Consider the following 21,006-nt stretch of genomic DNA (forward strand, 5'->3'; position numbering starts at 1 on the left):
GCGGCCGCTCAGCGCGTAGCCTTCGCTACCGCGACCGCTCCAACGGTATCCGCGGGCTCTGATTGGTCGGTTTTTTTTTATTAATATCTACTTAACAAAGCCCCATCCGACATTTTTGCAAAGGAAAAAGTTGTTTCAAATCACCTCCCGAACCACCCCTTTCAAGGACCTCCAACATTTTTGGGACACCCTGTATATCTCTATAAGACCTTTCTCTTTTTCTCTTTTTGTTTTTACTCTTTGTAAGATCTTTATACCATAGAAAGTTCTACAAAAAAGTCCGCGAGAGCATATATCTATCTCTATAAGACTTTTTCTTTTTCTCTTTTTCTTTTTACTCTTTATAAGATCTTTACATGCACTCACGGACTTTTTTGTAGAACTTTCTATGGTCAATAATTCTTCCGTAAGCCCGTCTCGCGTAAGGCTACGGTTACTATGGATACGAATTCGGACGAGTTCTGACGGATTCGTCCGAACAAAACAAACGCTCAAAAACACCCAAAATATAGACGCAGGTCGCACGAAAAAAGTGAAACTTGTTTAAACGCTCAATTATAATAGTTCTGATGACGTCATGAATGTCCTGACATGTGTGTCGTTGCTAGTGTAAACACTATCATTGAAAAGCAGACGTCTGTTTCTTTGATCGAATTCGTCAAAATTCGTCGAACACATTTTCGTCTGAATTCGCATTCATAGAAACCGTAGCTTAAGTCGATAACGTCTCTTCCATTGATAAGAACCTCACGGATGCCGCTACATGCATGTAGCGTCTTTGTGTTCCGTAGCCTCAGACCTCGATTAAGCCGCAATTAGTGTCATCCGATATCATGTTCATCGGCTGATGCGCTGACAAAGACATCCCGTCTGTCGCTGGCAAATTTTGCAACACGCTTCGTTCGTCCAGAGAATCCTTCGTACATCGTAAACAAGGCATCCTAATTGGGACTGTTCTCTGTTTCCAGGCTACCAGATCGAGTGGGAGGGCAACTGGATCCGCGTGTTCCGGCCTGACGTCGAGTGCACCAACGGCATCATCCACGTGATCGACTCGGTGTTCCTGAAGGACAGCGACGTGAGGGTGAAGGGCAGCACCGCGTCGGGCGTCAGCCTGGCGCCGCATCTGATCATGATCCTGGTGGCCAAGTGGCTGCTTTAAGGGCGTGTATGTCGAGTCTATCATAGGTGCACCTAGGAATTTATTTCGGGACCGTCACCGATCGGACCTCTCGTCCAGGCGAGCGAAGTGCGCGAGAATCGGACTCGAGACCACTTGAGCATGAGGACGCGGGTCTTTCGGGGTCGAGTCATCCCCAAAACGACCCCGAAGAGTCCCAGGAGTTCGCGTTCACCGTGACGCGACAGCCGTAAACTCTGCGCTCGAGAGTTTGGTTTTCGTTCTCCACCCATACCCTGAAAAGGCTCGCTCGAGTGCATTCCCTGACGAGAATCGACGGTGTTCGAATGATCGGGGACGATCCTGATCGAAGCGAGAGGCTCTTGGGCGGATCTCTACTGGTGCGTCACGGATTGGATAGCGGTCAACCCTACCTGACGTTTCAGCGGTTTCAGAGTCGAATGGATTCAACTTGTACCGACTAGCTGTTAGGTCGATGGTTAATCCGTTGATTCGAGGGTTTATCGTATCGATACGACCGGTCAGGTCTCGCGCGTCCTAAACGTCCACACGGGAGTCCGGTCTCCGCGCAAGAGAGAAGAGAACAAAAGACATTCGAAGCAGTGACGATCGCGCGGCGGGACAGTTTCGCGGGTCAGAGACGCCATTGATCGTACCAAATAATTAATCAACCGTACCAAGTAATTTAGAGATACCCACGAACGAGGGGACGAACACGGAGGCAGAGCGGAGATTTCGGGGTACCGTCTTCGAGTACAAGGGCGAATGAGAGATACGGAGGATGTTCCGATGTTAACGACCCAGAGGCTACCACGAAAAAGTTCAAGGTCGCGTCCTTTCCATGCTGATTGTTCTAGCGGTAACACAAACGTAGAGCAAATGTCCCGCGTCTGCGCTAGTTCGAATCGAACGCCGTCGATATTCAGGCCATAACTATCATACAAGTACGTCTCGCCTAATTGTGGTATACTTCGATTTCATTGACAATGATGAGCTATAGTTCTGTATGCGTGTGTTGCGCGAGCGTGTGTTTGTGTGCGTGTGGGTGTGTATGCGTGCGAGGGTCATTTCTGTCCGCTCGACGAATCGCGTCGCGAGGTAATCTTGGAATTCGAATGGAAGTTTGGACCCTTTGCTGCCCTTTAAACGTAATTCGATCTCTTTTTCTTTAAATAATTTTAAGGAAAGATCCACTCAAATTCGACAGAAATGTTTGGAAACCACTGATTCCTCCTAACGAGCGATTCGCCGCCGCGCTACCAAGATGGCTTCCGATTACACTTGCTCTCTGTATCATATCGTACTACTACACTGTCTACTTACTGATAATACTGCCACGTCACGTTGCAGGCCGGACGAGCTTGCGAACGGGTTTTTGTACAATTGTCGTCGAAATAAGCGGGAGCTTTGCCCAGTGACGACTTGATCACATTCCGACATTACGCAGGCTGCGCAAACGAATCGTTTACTCGAAGGGACGCTGGAAATGCTTATCCCTTGGAACGGGTTAATCGTACTCGACGTTGTTAAGCGAATTTTATAGATCCGATTCAAAAATCATTGTCGTAGAAGTTAAAATCTTGAAATGGAGTTAAGAATATTACTACTTATACACGTGATTATAATTTATATAGGCCGATAGTATTGGGCTGTCTGGAAAGTCCATGCCGATTTTTAGTAGGCGGTACAGGTCTGAATATATCGGAATGGCTGAAAACGAATAACATGTGTACATTCCTTAACAGGTGGAAAGGGTTGTGGAACAAAATGCTACATATATAATAGAGATCACGGTTTTGAACAGGTATTTTTAATACACGGGTACTCGAGTGTCGAAATACGCTGACACCCGGATATCTAAATACACGGATATCCAGGTACGTACACGTGCATCGAAATACACGAGTACGCATACATCGAATCATCTATTGTTACCCGTGACTTGAATATTTAGTAACTATTTAGTGAATATTTAGTATATATATATATATATATATATATATATTTTTAACTAGTAAATCAAGTTTTACAAATTACACTACAAAATTTATTCTGTTATATTCACTCTTCTTATGTTTATACATTTTTTATTTATTTATTTTACTGCATACCAATTTTTCCAAAATTAATAAGGATCATTATTTTAGAATAATAGCTTTTTTATATAAAAGTTTGTATATAAAAATAATTGGATATTCTACCCGTATAATTCGATGTATGCGTACCCGTGTTTTTCGATGCACGTATACGTACCTGGATATCCGTGTATTTCGATAGCCGGGTACCCGTGTATTAAAAATACACGGATTAAAACACGGATCCATTAGTTACCCGTGTACCCGGATATTAATATATAATTCAATAAATATACATCAAAATTCAAATATGCCTTTGAATTTTTCTTAAAAAAAAATAGGCATGAACTTTCCGGACAACCCAATAATTTGTGTGGATTCTATTGTAACTGTATCTACTCGGAGAGTAAATCGCTAATATTGGGCTGTTGCCCATTACTAGAGAGTCTTTAGTAGAGACCTAAGTCGAAGCGTACGATTAACGAGCGTTAAGGAAAGTCCTATTAAGTCCTCTTCCAGCGATACGATTTGTCCGTGCAAACTTTACGTGTAACACCATGAAATACTCTTTCAGAAATTCCTTTTTCTCATCGACTGTACAGTACTATATACGATATATCTATACATATAATATAGGGTCATCAACGCCGACCATACCACCATTGAGTCGCTATCGAAATTACTATCGAGTTTATGTTTTGTTTCCATCGGTGCAGTCACGTTTAACCTTTCGCTACGTAACGTGTCTTGTCATGGCAGATCCCGAAACATTCTGTTTAAGGCCAGGGCCACGCTATGCGTTTTCTCCGCTGCGGTGAAAGCGGACGCAATTTAACCGGAACGCTACTAATTTCACCGAAATCGGTTGAAAACTCTCATAATTATGAGCATTTAAAAAAGCATGGCGCTAATTTTGTCCAGTAGTTTACAATTTTACATGATACATTGCTGCGATTTTAACGCAGTCAATCTCGCCTGAACTGTCAATACGTCAACATAAACAAGAAGAAATTTTTGAAAATTGCTTGTGTTATGGAAGCAGAAGGGTTGTTACGTGAATCGATAGTTTCCAATTCTTGGGTTCATCCCTTTTTTCGGAACGAGACTCTAATAATCGTTTTAAAAAGTTTTTCGCTAACATCCGCAATTTTGAGGACAAGTTTTTTCAATATTACCGAATGTCAATAAATTCATTCGATGAATTAGTAGAAATTTTGAAACCATATTTCAAAGCAAAACAGGATGCGGCAAAAACGCATAATGTGGCCCCGGCCTAACACGGTACAGTTTGATTCGGTTATCTATACTTACAAATAGACTGCGGATCTTGATGCATTTATGGGAAATTTGACTATGCAAGAACCTACAAAATGCAAACAATATGCAAGAATATAAAACAGATTGAAAGTAAAGTTCACGTTTTAATATTTGCAGAATAAAATAAATTCCTATATAGATTCAATTTTTGTAGGCACGTTTGCGAAGATTTTATTTTGCATAAAGATCCGTAGTCTACGTATAAATGTCGATAATAAGGCCATACATATGCAAAAAGATTATTACCGCCAAAGTAAGAAGAACTTGTAATTTAAACAAGTTACTAAAAGCTTTCCTACAAGCTGAGATACTCAGCATTCGAATACAGAACGTGTTATTGGCGCCATTGACCCGGTATGCTCCTGACACTAATAATTTATATATAGAAACGTTGTATAAGAGACGATCAAGCTGATCATTTCTCTCGACACTGCGGAAGGTTAAACTCAAGCTATGTTTCTGAAACAACCGACGAAGGGCAAGAATAACGAGAAAAGTTTCATTCCCCGATTTAGTAAGAGCTTAGCTATACGTGTACAAGTAATTACGAAGTTAGCGCGTGTCTGTTGAACGAAAAGAAAAGAGAAGATAACGAGAATCAAAGTACGGTCAGTAATCGAAGATTAGAAAGGAAAACGCAAAGAAGAAGGACGAACCTGAGTATTCGAAGGTGAGGCTCGAGAAGCCTCGAAATTTCGTTTCCTCCGACGGAGTCGTGACGAAGGAGAAGAGTCGTTCATAGAAACCAAAACGCCGAAACGAGACTTGTGAGAACCGCGTTCAGCAACCGCAATTTTCTCCACGAAAAACGGAAAACGAAAGAGAATTAATAGGGAATTCGATGTTATACGTGTTGATATCAGTCTATACATATATATAAAAGAAGCGAATAAATATATAAATAAATATAAAATACAAACAGAGATATATTGACGGCGGAAGAAAGTACGATTGAAGAGTTAAACGAAGAAAGGAACTGAAGGAACAGAAATACTATCAGATGATACCTTAAGAAACTTGTTGTTGGGATGAATTGATATTATGGATTATTAATTATTAATAATTAATTATTACAATTATTACATATTATATATATAGAAATATATACATAAACTCTAAATAAACGCTGTTTGTTCGTTAGATAAGAATTAACTGGAAATGAAAAACGAGAAAAAAATAATAGCGAGACTCTATTTCTTCGTGTAGACGCGTCTTAATGTTCAGCTTGTTCAAGCATAAACGCCGAAAAACGAGTCGCGCATTGTAAGCAGCCGTTGCGCGTGGTTAGCAATAGGTGTGAATGGAAATGCGAGAGATCGAAATTCGAGAATCGCGTTCATGAAAAACCAGTACATCCGACCGTAGTTAACTTGCGTTCCTTTCGCGGGCGTTTCTCTTAATTTTCAAACAGTGAAACGTTTCGAATCATCTTTAATCTTATAAACGAAAGAATACGGAAATTTCGGCGATAAATTGACCAACCGATAGTCACTCAAAAATGGGCAAAATTCTTATCCAAATAAAAATTTAGCGAGTAAAAAATGAACAGCTGTTGCTGCGTTATTTTTTCAGTAAAAATTGCAATACGAATTATAAATTTTACTTATTTTACTTAAGGGGGGAGTCTAAGCTAATGTATTTTTCTAATGCATATAATTTCCAGATATAATTAATTTTTATTATTGAAACTTTTTTTACGTATAAAGAGACGTTCAAAGAAGAAAATTTAACAGTGTAGATTTAATTTGAATGTATACATATATAGATATAGTAGTCGCAAGGAAAGGATTCGGTCAAAGGACGCATAGTTCACCGAATTGTTATCCGATTCACTTGATTCAACGCTTAAATTGAAGATAATTAAGTTTATATGCTATTGAACCTCAACTCTTAATGAATTATTATTATAGCATAAAGTTATTGCAAAATAACGGCCGACATGTATCGTTCACTTTCATGTTTTTTGCCGCCATTTTTACAATTAACAATTTTTTTTTTGCAAATTGAGGTTCATACGCATTTTACGTACCTACTAAAGAAAACAATTTTCTGATTTTATCTATCAGATGTTTTCCCAGGGCTCCACGTATCCCACCGTTTTCACCGAATCCTTTCCTTGCGACTACTATATCTACATATATATGTATATGTCGCAGGGAAATAATAAAAATAAAGATTTGGTCAAATCCCTAAGGTATTAGGTTGTCCCAAAAGTTTCTTTCGTGAGTTGCGTTCAACTATTTTCTGTGACAGTGTTTATATAAATAGACATTCTAATTTCTTAGATGTTAATGTTGTAACAGTAATGGAGCAAAATGAATCGTACACAATTCAGTAATCTAACATAAAACATAAAATATTGTGTATATATCAACTTATTAATAAAACGAAAGAAACTTTTGGGACAACCTAATAAATGATCAATTCACGGGAGATGTTAAAATAACAACTCCGTAAGATCATTTCCCTAAAGAAACTAAGTGATTTGATCAAATCTCTTAACTGTTTTAGCGAAAAGAGGAAATAGTATGATTTGATCAAATCCCTTAACTATTTTAGTGTAAAAATCCACAAATCAACAACGTGTTTTAATCAAAATGAATGAACGTATTTATTAATTACATTTACTAAAAATGTTTAAAATATCATTAAAAATATCCTTTTTGTGTTTTAAAATATCAGCTTAAGTACCTATTTCTTTTGATAATTAGTTTCGAATAAATAATTTATGTTTCTACGACTATTATTGTATTACCTACTCTAGTATACTCAAGAACGCATGATTTATTAATATCCAAACAATATTATTCCACCTTTTCACTAAAACAGTCAAGAGATTTGATGAAATCGTATTATTTTATCTTTTCACTAAAACAGTTAAGGGATTTGATCAAATCACTTACTTTCTTTAGGGAAATGACCTCACAGAGTTGTTATTTTAACATCTCTCATGAATTGATCATCTACCTTAGGGATTTGATCAAATCTCTATTTTTATCATTTCCCTGCGACATGTACATTCAAATTAAATCTACACTGTCAAATTTTCTTCTTTGAACGTCCCTTTGTATGTAAAAAAAGTTTCAATAACAGAAATTAATTATATCTGGAAATTATATTATGCATTAGAAAAAGTCCATTAGCTGGACCAGACTTTTCCTTAATAAATTTTGATGTCGGTCGGTCGTGCAGTCGTCAACGAGCACGCGATGAAAATAATACTTATAAGGTAACAGGCTCGTCTTGATCTCGAGAGTAAATGCGATTCATAGTTGAAAATGTAAGAAATAACGTGTAAAATCTTGCAACAATGATTACTCTGTAAGGTTTCATTCATATCAAGCTTTCATTTAAACAAAAATCTGTTCGTCCTCACATGAATTGCTTATCGCAGCTTCGTGTGCTATGAAATCGATAGAAGTGTATCACCTTTACAATCAAAAATCTCAAGTATAAGGCGAAGGAATTAAATTCCAATTAATTACGAATAATTAACGACACCTAATTTTTAACAGAATATTTACGACGATCCTTCTTTCATTGCGTCAACGTGAAAGTAAGAAAAGAAAGAAAATGTGTTCAAGATTAAATTTTATCTTTCATTAAAGAAATTTTAAGATTCGAGGCGCCATACTTTCGATGCTTTCGCAACTATCGTTACGTTCTTTAGTTGCCAACGTATGCTTGTTCGAAAAGAAATTTATATCGAATTCATTGGAAACACTTTGTCCCGTAGATGAGCGTGAGAAAATCAAACGGTTTTTAAAGATTAGTTACGCAATCGACGAAGTACCTCGCACTTTAGTAGGTTCACCAAAGAAAGAGTCGCGTAAGGACGCGTTTAATCCGAACAACGAAGGCGAAACACTCGGTTTAAACGCTTCTTAACGCGATCGACGATTCATTTTTCTCGCATTCCTCGACGCAATTATTATCCGCCGTTCGCAATAAAAATTAATCTCCGAAACTCATCGAACGATTTATTCGTACGGCTGGGACTACTCGTCCAATTTATCTTTATTCGAAATAAAAACTATTCGCATACTCGATTACCGAAACGCTTTAATTTTCCAACTTGATTCGTACCGATTCGAACGCTTGCAAAATATTCGACCATTGAATAATTATTCGAATAGTCTCAGTCACATTTGTTCGTTGACCCCTCACGCTAGTCGGATATTCGCGTAATTGTTTGTACATTTTGTACATACACGTACACACGTACGAGAGGGAGAAGAAACAACGCTTTAGCTTTTCCATGTGATTAATGGTACGATTAAATCGCATTCTTAGCGCGCGCGTCTCTAACGATTTATTTCCGTCTACTCTTTTCTTCCCTCGTTTATTTCAGATTCGTCCGCTCGCGTACCGATCTTGTTCGACGAATCCGGAAATCGACGTCCACTCGAGCTTTTAATTCGCCTGCAATACGGAATTAAAAGCCGATTTTACCCCCTCGTTTACCCCGAACACATAATTTATACGTCTGAGATCGACTATGTATTTTTTAATATCGCTACGTAATCGTGTAATTCTTAATCGTATTTAATTGTAATTAAATTATAAAGAAGATCGTTTGCACGCTTGTCTCTGAATGTGAACAATCTGGGAATTATATTATTTCTTCTGTTTCTCCTTGTCTTTGTGTACCGATTAAGCTGAACGAATAAATACCGCAAGAAATCATGCAAATTAATTTCTACGATTTTCATTCACCAACTGTGCGAAGAATCGATCCATCGGATCGGAATCTGTCTGTCGAAATTTTAGAAACGATTTATGCTAATCGTTCCTGCCACCAATGGGCGTCCAATCGTTTCTTTGCACTGGGAAAACTAAAAATTTGGAATCCCTTCGATCCACGTGTCTCAACCAGTGATGGCCAAAATCGTAATCGCAAATACGAATACGATTGTAATCTAATGTTTTCGAATTGTGATTACGATTACGATTGTAATCGCATCTTTCCGAGTTGTGATTACGACCGTATTTTTAAAGATTTTCAGCCATAGAAATCCATTACCTCAAAACCCACTTCAGTATCGTGTTCCTCACCCCAAAAAACTTAGAAAACCAAACCATTAGGGGTGTGCGGAATCCCGGTCGGGACGGGAATTCCTTCCGGGATCGGGATGGAATCCCGAGAATTTCAGAATCTCGAATACATCCGGGATTCCCATGAATTTCCGGGATCCCGAAACCATTCGGGATTCCCGATAATTTCGAGATCCCGTACATTCACGGGAATCCCGGATTTTTGCGGGATCTCGTGTATTCTCGGGAATCTCGAATCAACTCGGGATCCCGTATAAACTCGAGAATCCCGAATATTTTCAGGAATCCCGCACACCCCTAAAAACCATACATTCGTCGAAATGAAAGATGAAAAATTTTCAATTAAAATTCGTGCCCATAGAGCAGAGCCTAGATAGGGTAACTTTTCTAAAAAATTTTATTTAGACGAAAGCATGATTTTCTAAGTTTTTTAATGTGAAGAACACGAATCTGATGTCGGTGTTGAGGTAAAAAATTTCTATGGCTGAAAACCTTTAAAGATACGGTCGTAATCACAACTCGGAAAGATGCGATTACAATCGTAATCGTAATCACAACTCGAAAACATTAGATTACAATCGTATTCGTATTTGCGATTACGATTTCGCCTATTACTGGTCTCACCCACTCCCTCGTACGTGTTACCGTTTGCATTTACTCCAAAAACCATGACTTGCGACAACCTTTTCCTAAATGTCCATCGTAATACCGTGAACCATGCTCGTTGACGTTGATGCGCGACTTTTCAAACTAAATTTCTTCTCCTGGCGACGATCGGTAAATGCAACCGGTGACCAATGTACACGACGCCGTAACGTAATGTAAATCATTACTAGGTAAGGGTGTAAGCTAGGTAGCGAGATAATACAGGAGGTACTAGTTTACGAAGAAAAAAGGTTTAAAACAATTAACGTGCGAAACGAGAAGAAAACGTAACGTTTAAGCTATTTAATAATTTTAAGCGTTAAATAGGCACCGTCAGATTAACGAGATTTAATTAATAAACTATCAAGGATTATTTATTAGCTATTATAATATATATATATTATATATATAATATAATATAATATATAAATATATATGTATATTATATACCTATATTGTAGTAGGGAAATCAAATTTTATGTACCACAGAACTATTTGTATAAAAGTCCATTCTGTTTCGTTTGTCGATCCGCGAATCGACGTCACTGGATATTCAATTGTCAGCGGTGCAATCGGGTAATGATTTAGGCGATTATACAGGGTGTTCTGATACACGTGATACGATCCAAGAGACGACGATTCGTATCGAAAGAATAAATTGAAAACGCAGGAGATTCTACGGTACACGCAAAAAGAGAATACTAGATTCTGCGTTCAGGATTCGTCTTTTTTTTTTCTTTTAAGGAATTTGTTATTGGATTGCGACAGGTGTACGAGGACAGCCTTTGTATTTTAGACGATTAAAAGACTAGTTTTTTCTTAGGACTTACGTGTACGTGTATCGCATTCGTCTGTATCTTTAGAAGCTAATCGTTAAGTTTCCGGTATCGGGCGCTCATCGCGGGGGACGGCAGACTTCTGTGTAAGATTTTTATGAGAGATTTCGCGTGTTTTTGAGCCATCTGAATTTGCAAATGTGTGTGTGTCCGTATTCGTAGGGCGAACGACGGTTTGGCGGTGCCAATCGATTCCACGATAGGGATGGATTATTTTCTGTAGACAAAAATATCGGAAAAAGAACAAACAATAAACCGCCCTTCGTTTCTTATTAATCGAACAAAACATAGAGTTCGAGTTAGGTTTTATTCATCACCTGTTATCGCGGTAAAAGTTTGCCCATCTCTGTCCCACGAAGAGTAAGGAAACTGTCTGACTGTGGAGATTAGAGGAACGATAGACACCTCAAATAGTCGTTTCGTCCGTTCAACGATCATGTCACTTGTATCTCGCTTGACTACACTATGTAGACTCCGATCGCTTTTGCTGTATGATTTTACAAAGAATAAAGAACACCTACAAGACAGTTTAAGTGGCGTTAGTTGATTAAAGCGTGTCATTTACGTGTTAACGAAAAGCGTATCCAGATAATTTATATAGTAAAACTTTGATACTTGCACGAGTAGAGACTCGATAGACGCTGCAAATATTAAAATTCGTGCAATTATCGAGGTAAGCAACGTTCTCGTATACGTTGCTAAAGTATCTCAACACCGAGAATAAATAATAAACATTTTTAAATGAGTTCCTAAATGAGGCGGAGATACTAACCACTTTTTTTTTTTTAAACATACGGTTATTGTGCCAGAACAATTATAAATCTACAGTAGATGTAGAAAGTATTCGTACATCGATCAATTTTCAAAAAAGTATGTAAAATTGTAGTTTATTAACTTATTTTCTATAAGCAATGACATTCTACATATTTTCGGAAATCTCTAGAATAGATAGAATTCAAAAAAATAGCTATTTATGTACTGTTGCGAAATTAACAAGAAAAAAATAATTAATCGATAGAAGCAATAAGTATTCGCACACTGTTTAATTTTTCAAACTTCATAAAAAAAAAAGGAAATTTACATTAATTTACAAGTATATAATACTTCCTTCGTGGGATTTCCTTTTAATTTTATAATTATTGTAAGTTTTCTCAGCATTAAATTACCTAAATTATTAGTTATTCGAAGTGGAATCTTTTTCGATTTCTCTATTAGAACCTTTTTTAAAAGTACTTTAATGGAAATTTGATGTTTTCTAATTCGTACGGAGCAATAAACTAATGTGTTTACGTTACAAACTCTGCTGTAAATGGTTCGTCATAAGAATCGTACAAATACTTATTGCTTCTATAATTTTACCCACTTTTCGTATTTTTTTGTTAATTTCACAAATTATATTAACTAGTAAACATTGTTTGGACTATATCTATCTTAGAGACTTCCGAGAATATGTAAAATATCAATGATTATAAAAAAAGATGTTAAGAAACTACAATTTCACAGAAAAGTATTTTGGGAAATTGATCGATGTACGAATACATTCTACACCCGCTGTATATACAAATGGTACAATAAATCTAAACGTACAAATGGTTACATTAAATACAGGATGTCCCAGCCTAAGTGATACGGAACTCTAACTCGAAAACTATCGGCCGAATAGAAAATTTCAAATATGGAAATTGCATGGTAAAATGGGGCTCATATTTCAGCGAGAAGGAATTTAGGTTAACTTTGTTATTTAACGAGATATTATTGTACATGCGAGGTAGAGGTCGAAAAGCATGAACGCTCATAATGTTACCTCTAAAATTTGTCTTTTGCATACAGTGGGTGTAGAATGTATTCGTACACCGATCAATTTCCCAACAAATTTTTGAGAGAAATTGTAGTCTCCTAATTTCTTTTTTTGTAATCAATGATATTTTACATATTCTCGGAAGTCTCTAAGATAGATATAGTCCAAACAACATTTACTAGTCAATATAATTTGTGAGATTGACAAAAAAATGCGGAAAGTGGGTAAAAGCATAGAAGCAATAAGTATTTGTACGATTCTTATGACGAACCATTTACAGCAGAGTTTGTAACGTAAACACATTAGTTTATTGCTACGTACGAATTAGAAAACATTAAATTTCCAATCAAGTACTTTTAAACAGTTGTCAGAATACTTATTGCTTCAACATTTCCATCGATTAATTGTTTTTTTCTTATTAATTTGACAACTTACATAAATATCTATTTTTGTTGTAATCTATTTATTCTAGAGATTTCCTAGAACATGTAGAATGTCATTGCTTATAAAATATAAGTTAATAAATTACAATTTTAAACAGTTTTTTGGGAAATTGATCGGTGTACGAATACTTTCTACACCCACCGTATATTGTTTTGATTCAACGTGAGATCTCGTTTCCGACCATAATAATCCCATTCTCGTCGCCAGTTATTGTATATGCGAGGGAGAGGACTAAAAACATAAACACTCTTTGTTACGGTTCAAGACGCACTGACTTTATTACCCGTATTCTGACATGCTACACTTGCGTTATAGATACGCACAAGCGCATGTCACACATCCTACAGATATGATGGTCAAGTTTCGGTTTTCAAATGGAATTATATATTTTTTTTTATACCATACGATAGTTCTTCTCAAGACGAATTCATTAAGCTTTAATGTATTTATCGGATTTTTATTAGTTTTCAAGCTATAACGCTTCAAAGTTTGCTAAGTTTTAATGAAAAAAATTCGGTTCGGCCTCGGGCGGTCCCATTGATGCAGTAAGCACCATGCGGTTCTTCAAATCGATACGGAGGATCTCGCTTGGGATTCCAGGCCCAAGGAGGGAAAACGGGAAACGTATTGACCGCTACTAATGCATTACTTGTAGCTTGGAGAATTTTCTAGGTAGATAATACTTTTCCCGTTTTCATTCCTTGGGCCTGGAATCCCAAGCGAAACCCTCCGTATCGTTTTCAAGAACCGCATGGTGCCTATTGGATCAATGGGACCGCCCGGGACCGAATCGAGATTTTTCCTTGAAAATTAGCAAACTTGAAGCATTATAGCTTGAAAACTAGTAAAAATCGGGTAAATATTGGGTTGTCCGGAAAGCTCATGCCTATTTTTAAGAAAAATTCAAAGGCATATTTGAATATTGATGCATATTTATTGAATTATATATGTACCATTTTGTTCCACAACCTTTCCACCTCTCAAGGAATGTACACATGTTATTTGTTTTTAACCATTCCTACATATTCAGACCTGTACCGCCTACTAAAAATCGGCATGGACTTTCCAGACAGCCCAAAACATTAAAACTTAACGAATTCATCTTGAAAATTACTATCGCATGGTATACAAAAAAAATGTATAGTCTAATTTGAAAAACGAAACGTGACCATCATATCTCGTTAAATAACAAACTTAATAAAAATTCCTTCTCGCTGAAACATCAGCCCCATTTTACCATGTAATTTCCATACTTGAAATTTTCCATTCGGCCGATAGTTTTGGAGTTAGAGCTCTGTATCACTTAGGCTAGGACACCCTGTATACATATATACAAATGATACAATAAACCTAAACGTACAAATGGTTACATTAAATATAATACATACTTAGACTAATGGCTCACCGCAGAGCACGCGTGGTCTTAACGTTAAACTATAATTACTGGACTTAATGCTACGTCAATATTACATGAAGAGGAATTTCTTATACATAGTTGGATTGGGATTATGTATAGAAAATGGCACTAGGAAAAAAACGATATGTATGTCGTGATTGGAAGGGTTGGAGTGAAAATAAAATAAAATTTGTAATCTAAGTTTAAACAATAAAAATAAAAAATAATAGTCTCCCCGGCGGGGAATCGAACCCCGGTCTCCCGCGTGACAGGCGGGGATACTGACCACTATACTACCGAGGAGGTGATGAAAACTTTTAGAAATAAACCATACAATTGTTGCTACATCTAATTATTTTTTTATTTAACTCGAAAATAAAATTAACTGCGCGTGAAAGTTTGTAGTTGAAACTGGGTAGTGAATCCTGTATTCCTGTTGTATATATTTCATATAAAAGTAATTATTTTACTCGATCAATAACAATCGAAGTACTTGTGTGCCCATCTATCGGTCGAAGGACCAAGCTACTAAAGCGCTACGAGTTACCTACAGAATAAACTTTAAGAGTAGTTTAGTTCACTCTTTGATAGGTGGCGCTACCATTTCATTTTTCTGTCGTCGGTAATATAGATTTATATCACTATTTATTTATTAAGAATATAAAGTGCGTTTAACCCAAATAAAAAACTATAAGGTACTAATAAGGGTGAATTTTGTAACCTGACCAGGCTATAGGTTTAGTATGTAAGTCTGCCACTGGAGCTGTATGATAGTGTAGTAGTATGATAGCATAATAATATGGTAACATGTTCCCGTGACAACATGAGCATATGATACTAGACAACATGATACTACAGCATTAAAGCACTATCAGTCATCTAATACTATCACTATCATATTAGAGCGCTAGAGTCATATTAATATGTTATCACACTATCATACTACCAAATTATCATACTGATATATTGTAATACTATCATACAATTGCATTGACTTGTCATCTGATACCTTATCATCATGCTTTATATATAGTAAACAACAGTATAGAATATAATCATAACAATTTTGTAGCAGAATAATGAGGCAATATGGTAAAATAGAAATATGCTGGTACAAGAGTATGATAATACGATAGCTCTATATCTTATAGTATGGTATCGTAAATGTTGTACGTCAGATCGTATGTTTGAATATGATGACATTGTGCATAATATTATAATACATGCATTTCGTTAAGGAGCCATTATCAATTTTTAGTTAAAATAAAGTTGATACACTTAATGTTACCGAAAAGAATGGAAGCTTTTCAATTAATTAAAAGAAATGAAGATATTAAAAGAAGGATATTAAAAGAAATACACTCCAAATTATTGAGAATATAATAAATATATAAGAATATTTAATTAAGGAACGTGTATATATTTTCATGGTTGCAATTTGTTTTTCTCAAAGCTAGTACTTAAGTTTTGGCGGATGATACAGAACGTTCAAAGTAATTTTCGTGTGTTTCATCGATGAAAGCCTGTATATCGCTCGAGTTTGGAAATAAACATTTTTGAGACAGGGATTTCATGGTTAAAGCTAGCTTCATCAATCCCATTCTTCGCGTGACTTTGGCTTTGGGCGTTGTTCCCGTTTCGCCTATGTACAACCCATGATTCCGTAGTTTCAACTCCAACGACTCACTTTTAATCGAATAAACAGTAGTCAAAATTACATAATTATCAAGAAATCAAACGACCATAATTTTTCCTGAAGTTTTTCATTTTACCTCAGCTTAATCGTGAGAACTCCGCCTAAAGTCACGAAATCTTCATAAAGTCGCTCGAGAAACACGCAACCGCTATTATAAAATACACAGCCATCCTCGATTGGAAGCTTCGCTACCTTTTCCCAAATTTGTAACAAGTATCCCTTGGACAAACCCTCGAGGAAGATGAAAAAGTTGTCGCAGCAATCGATAGCGAAACCAGTTAAGATATTTTGTAATGTACCTTCTACCTGTACCAAACAAACATTCAATTCCAATTCGTATATCACATTCCTGCTTACAAGGGAACATATCCAACTGTCCGTCTCCGATTTTGATGAAACTTGGTGGGTACATTAAGCTGGTGAAAATAAGGGATACGAATTTTTTTATAGCTGCCCAATCGCAAGTTTAGAGGTTGAAATCACCCTTGAAGTTTCAGCAGAAAAATGCTATCTCGAAAACTACAATAGATACAATAGATATCTTCTTAGGGAAAAGTTTCATGGGTTCATGAGGTAAAACACAAAGTGGTCACAGATTTTGTAAAATGTAATTTGTTTATAACAAAACAAATTTTTGTTACATTATTTTAAGAGATACCAAAATTTATATAAAAACAAAAATGAACGGAAATTGCTTTCCGAATCCATTGATATATAATACGATACATTTGCCTCCTACAGTTTTGTAAATTTTCGTATAATATTGTACGCAGGCCGCGCAAATCCACTGAGCTGCGGCCCGCACGTGAAATGCATATGTTCATGTATAGACATACGGGTGGCTATTAGTATGAGATACATATTTATTAAAAATTACACGATCTTTTAAAATTAACAATAATAATGCTAATTATATTTCTATGCATTGCAGTATGATATTGTTAGGAAATAATTTGATGCATGAAAATTAATATCTACTAATAGTAACAAAATTCTGACACCACGCACAAGTTATGATGGTAACATTTCCACAAAACCGTATTACCACAAATTTATATTTTATGCCCGGACGATATTTTTATACTTTGCAATGAATTATTTCCTAACAATATCATACTGCAATGCATAGAAATATAATTAGCATTATTATTGTTAATTTTAAATGATCGTGTAATTTTTAATAAATATGTACCTCATACTAATAGCCACCTGTATGTCTATACATGAACAAATGCATTTCACATGCTGCTCGATGGATTCGCGCGGCCTGCGTACTACTATACGAAAATTTACAAAACTGTAGGAGGCAAATGTATCGTATTATATATCAATGGATTCAGAAAGCAATTTCCGTTCATTTTTGTCGTTATATAAATTTTCGTTATACACTTTTCGTTTTATCTCATGAAACCATGAAACTTTTCCCTAAGAAGATTTCTTATATCTATTGTAGTTTTCGAGATAGCATTTCTCTGCTAAAACTTCAAAAGGTGATTTCAACCCCTAAACTTGCGATTGGGCAGCTATAAAAAAATACGTCAAGTTTCATCAAAATCGAAGACGGACAGTGGGATATGTTCCCTTGTTAGTCATTTACCTTCAAGTCTGCATCTTCATTCGAAAATGGAAGGGTGCAAAATAAACTATGATTGTAAGAAGATACAAGCGCTAAGATATCGTTAACCAGCTTCAAATCGTTCAAGATTAGAAAAATACGATTCAGTGTAGCAACATATCGAAAAACCACACGCTGAACCGATCGCAAATCATAAGCCACGCGAACTTTGATCTTCACAATGGTATCAAATGACGTCAGAGTATCATTGTCGAGGGGAGAATTTTTCCACGAAGCTGCCACTCCTTCATCACCTCTATCGGCAGTACTGATACAATATACATTTTTTGGATGAGACAAACTACCTGTCGATCTGATTTCCCACGATCCTCTCAAAAGGTCGGACACATCGAACGCTGTGACGCCAAGCAAAACTTCCTCTTTCCCAGATATTTTTACTGAGGCGTCGACATTTGATTTCCTTGAAGTGGAAATTGGCGACTTGGAAGCGTTCGTGATTCGTACGCCGATTATCTAATTGAAAAATGACGCAATAACAACCACAAGAACGTCGCTGTGTAAATATTTAAATGACCATCGCAATCCACGTGGAAATATTCAAACTAATTTACTTCGATTGTTAGAAATTTTGTTCCCACAGTGCTGATTATATCTTCTGCCTTAAATTCCTGATTCAAAAAGCATTTGACAAATTCGAAAAATATTGTTCTAGCAGGAATATAATATGGTGTGGCGATTGCTCGGTCGACGAAGAGAATTTTTGCGTAAAGATAATTAAAACCATTTTCGATTATAATATCGTCTGGAAAATTGGACATTTGTTCCAATTTGATCGATATGGAGTTTAAATTCATTCGCAATTGTTTGTTTGATAGAATATCTACACATTGCGTGTAGATCAAAATAGATGAGACATTTGGTATTTTCGACGTTCTGGTGTAGCATGTAATTGCACCCATTTCTAAGAGTAAAAATTTAATATAATCTTGGGCAAAATTTGAACGAAAAAGGACATACTGTTTAACTTTAAAAGTCTAATTTACCAGAAAATAAAGTTTCTACGGGTAAACTCATCGCGTGCGGAGTATCGATTTTGTGCTTCGCTTTTCTCGATTTTTTTATTTCAATACGTTTCTTTTGGACTGGCATTTTACGATTATTCGATTTCGGTTTCTGTTCGACTTCGGTCGATATGGTAACCGATTCAAGATTAAAGGATTCAGATGGAAAACGCTGTTTTCGTATCATCTTCCAAAATTTACATTGGTGTGCTCCATCTAAATTTTAATAAATAATTTAAAACGTATATAAAGTAACATTGAGAATATTAAACTTTTTTCTTGTATTAAGGACTTTTTTTAACTTATATATTAATATATTTTTAGAAACATTAAAATTTCCTTATACCTGGTATCACATTAAGGTATGTAGTGACACTAAAAACACCATCAGTTTCATGTATAACAATTACTGGTTCTGGTTCTGGTCTACTAAAAGAAGCTGATTCTTGCGAACCGAGAGGATATATTTCCAGAAAATTGTATTGTCCGATGTGGATTGATTCTTCATTTACATAAAAGCCTTTCACTTTATCTTTTTTCGCTCTATGTATTATTTAATAATATTTAATGTAAGTGTTTAATCATTTAATCCAAATATATCCCCAAAATAAATTGATCACATATACACCAACATACCTTTCACAGAACTTGTTTCTCCCATGAAACATTTGATAAGTGATCACGTAGCTAAAAAACTTTTTTATTTGCGTTTCGTTTAAATGAACAACATGATGAACAGAAAATATGACCCAAAATGCATTTTCTGTGATTGGACATGATACAGGCCGTAAACACCAATCACCATTTTCAGTATATATCTACATAATTAAGGTCATTATGGCCAAATAATTTAGCATAGTTAACAAAATTCGTAAACACTAGTTGTTAACGATACAATTCATTATTAATAACAAACTGTGCTTGCTAGGACATCTGTTTACCTAACTTTAAACCACGAGTCAGATAGCAGCTTATAATACAAAATGTCACTATTAATATGTAAGTCTTTTAATAAAATAGGGTATTGTAGCTTCCTGCATTAATTAGAATGTGCAAACAGCAATTAAATACCTTTGCAGCTGTTTTCCAACAGCGACAATCGAATTTGAAAGTATAACCTGGCAGAAGTTCGTATTCACAGTGTATTTCTGCTAATACTTGACCAACGTTTATAATATTTTGTTTTGATTCCGCGATTTCATACGTATCCTTATTAATTATCTTCTTCTTACGCCATTGCTTTCGTTTCCTGTTAACCTTACCTTTTCCTTTACCTTCATCGTTCTCCACACTTTCAGATTTCATCGGGACCAAAAATGCAAAGGTTATCACAAAGTGCATTTTAACTTATTGACAACTACCTAGCAATTATGTAAATAAAATTCTATACGTATTAATAAGGATTGACTACACTATGAGAGGTATCAAAAGGAGCATAATTATCACGTAGTTTAAAATGGCGCACGCACACAAGGACAAAAGAATTGACCTTCGTTGTGTACTCCCTTTATTGAAATATTGAAAAGCTCTCTGAATAATTCATACTATAATTACAAATGTATCAATAATTGGATCTATTATGTAATTATTTCTATTAGTTATCGTAATTGTACGAATAATTGTAATTTTGATGACTAAATTTGCGTTACAGAAATATATGGGGCGTCCAAAATTGTACAATAAGTCGTAACATGAAAATTCCGCTTGGCGAAAGATATCGATAATGCCTTTAGCATTTTGCAAATAATTACTATATTTTTTCAATTAAAATATTTAATATACATAAGCTATTTCAATTTCAGATTACGTTAACACGTGTTTGAATAAGTTCCACTTAACTTGACTTTACAAGAAAAATAGTGTTTGTTGGAAAATTGTTCACCATTCATTGCATAATTTCTTTGCATTCTGAATTACGAAAGAAAAAATTAATAACTTTTATTTTTCACACAATTTTTACCAAACG

The 21,006-nt window shown here is 35.8% G+C and overlaps 2 protein-coding genes and 1 non-coding gene across 7 annotated transcripts in view; 1 reads left to right on the forward strand and 2 right to left on the reverse strand.

The window, feature by feature from the left end:
- Positions 1-2,274, forward strand: part of LOC128886390 (fasciclin-1) — a 441,990-nt gene extending 439,716 nt beyond the window's left edge. For all 4 annotated transcript variants that reach the window (XM_054141248.1, XM_054141250.1, XM_054141249.1 and 1 more), the window contains one exon: positions 969-2,274. In XM_054141248.1, the coding sequence (XP_053997223.1) occupies positions 969-1,162 (194 nt within the window). In that variant the 3' untranslated portion in view covers positions 1,163-2,274. The remainder of the gene's footprint in view (positions 1-968) is intronic.
- A 12,664-nt stretch (positions 2,275-14,938) lies between these two features.
- Trnad-guc (transfer RNA aspartic acid (anticodon GUC)) lies at positions 14,939-15,010 on the reverse strand. Its single transcript has one exon. It is a non-coding gene; the product is annotated as a tRNA-Asp (tRNA).
- Positions 15,011-15,382: 372 nt separating this feature from the next.
- Positions 15,383-20,496, reverse strand: LOC128886386 (uncharacterized). Of its 2 annotated transcripts, none has more exons than XM_054141225.1 (8): positions 20,112-20,496; positions 19,677-19,858; positions 19,387-19,583; positions 19,023-19,256; positions 18,591-18,940; positions 18,001-18,492; positions 16,480-16,709; positions 15,383-16,393 (listed from the first exon to the last, which is right to left on the reverse strand). In XM_054141225.1, exons 1-8 carry the CDS (start codon positions 20,379-20,381, stop codon positions 16,168-16,170), a joined length of 2,181 nt encoding a protein of 726 aa, XP_053997200.1. In that variant the 5' UTR covers positions 20,382-20,496; the 3' UTR covers positions 15,383-16,167. The 2 variants fall into 2 exon arrangements, with proteins under 2 accessions (XP_053997200.1, XP_053997201.1); XM_054141226.1 differs by having other exon boundaries at positions 20,303-20,465.
- Positions 20,497-21,006: the final 510 nt, after the last annotated feature.

Source organism: Hylaeus anthracinus, unplaced genomic scaffold (genome assembly GCF_026225885.1).
Source record: "Hylaeus anthracinus isolate JK02 unplaced genomic scaffold, UHH_iyHylAnth1.0_haploid 11982, whole genome shotgun sequence".
NCBI lineage: Eukaryota > Metazoa > Arthropoda > Insecta > Hymenoptera > Colletidae > Hylaeus > Hylaeus anthracinus.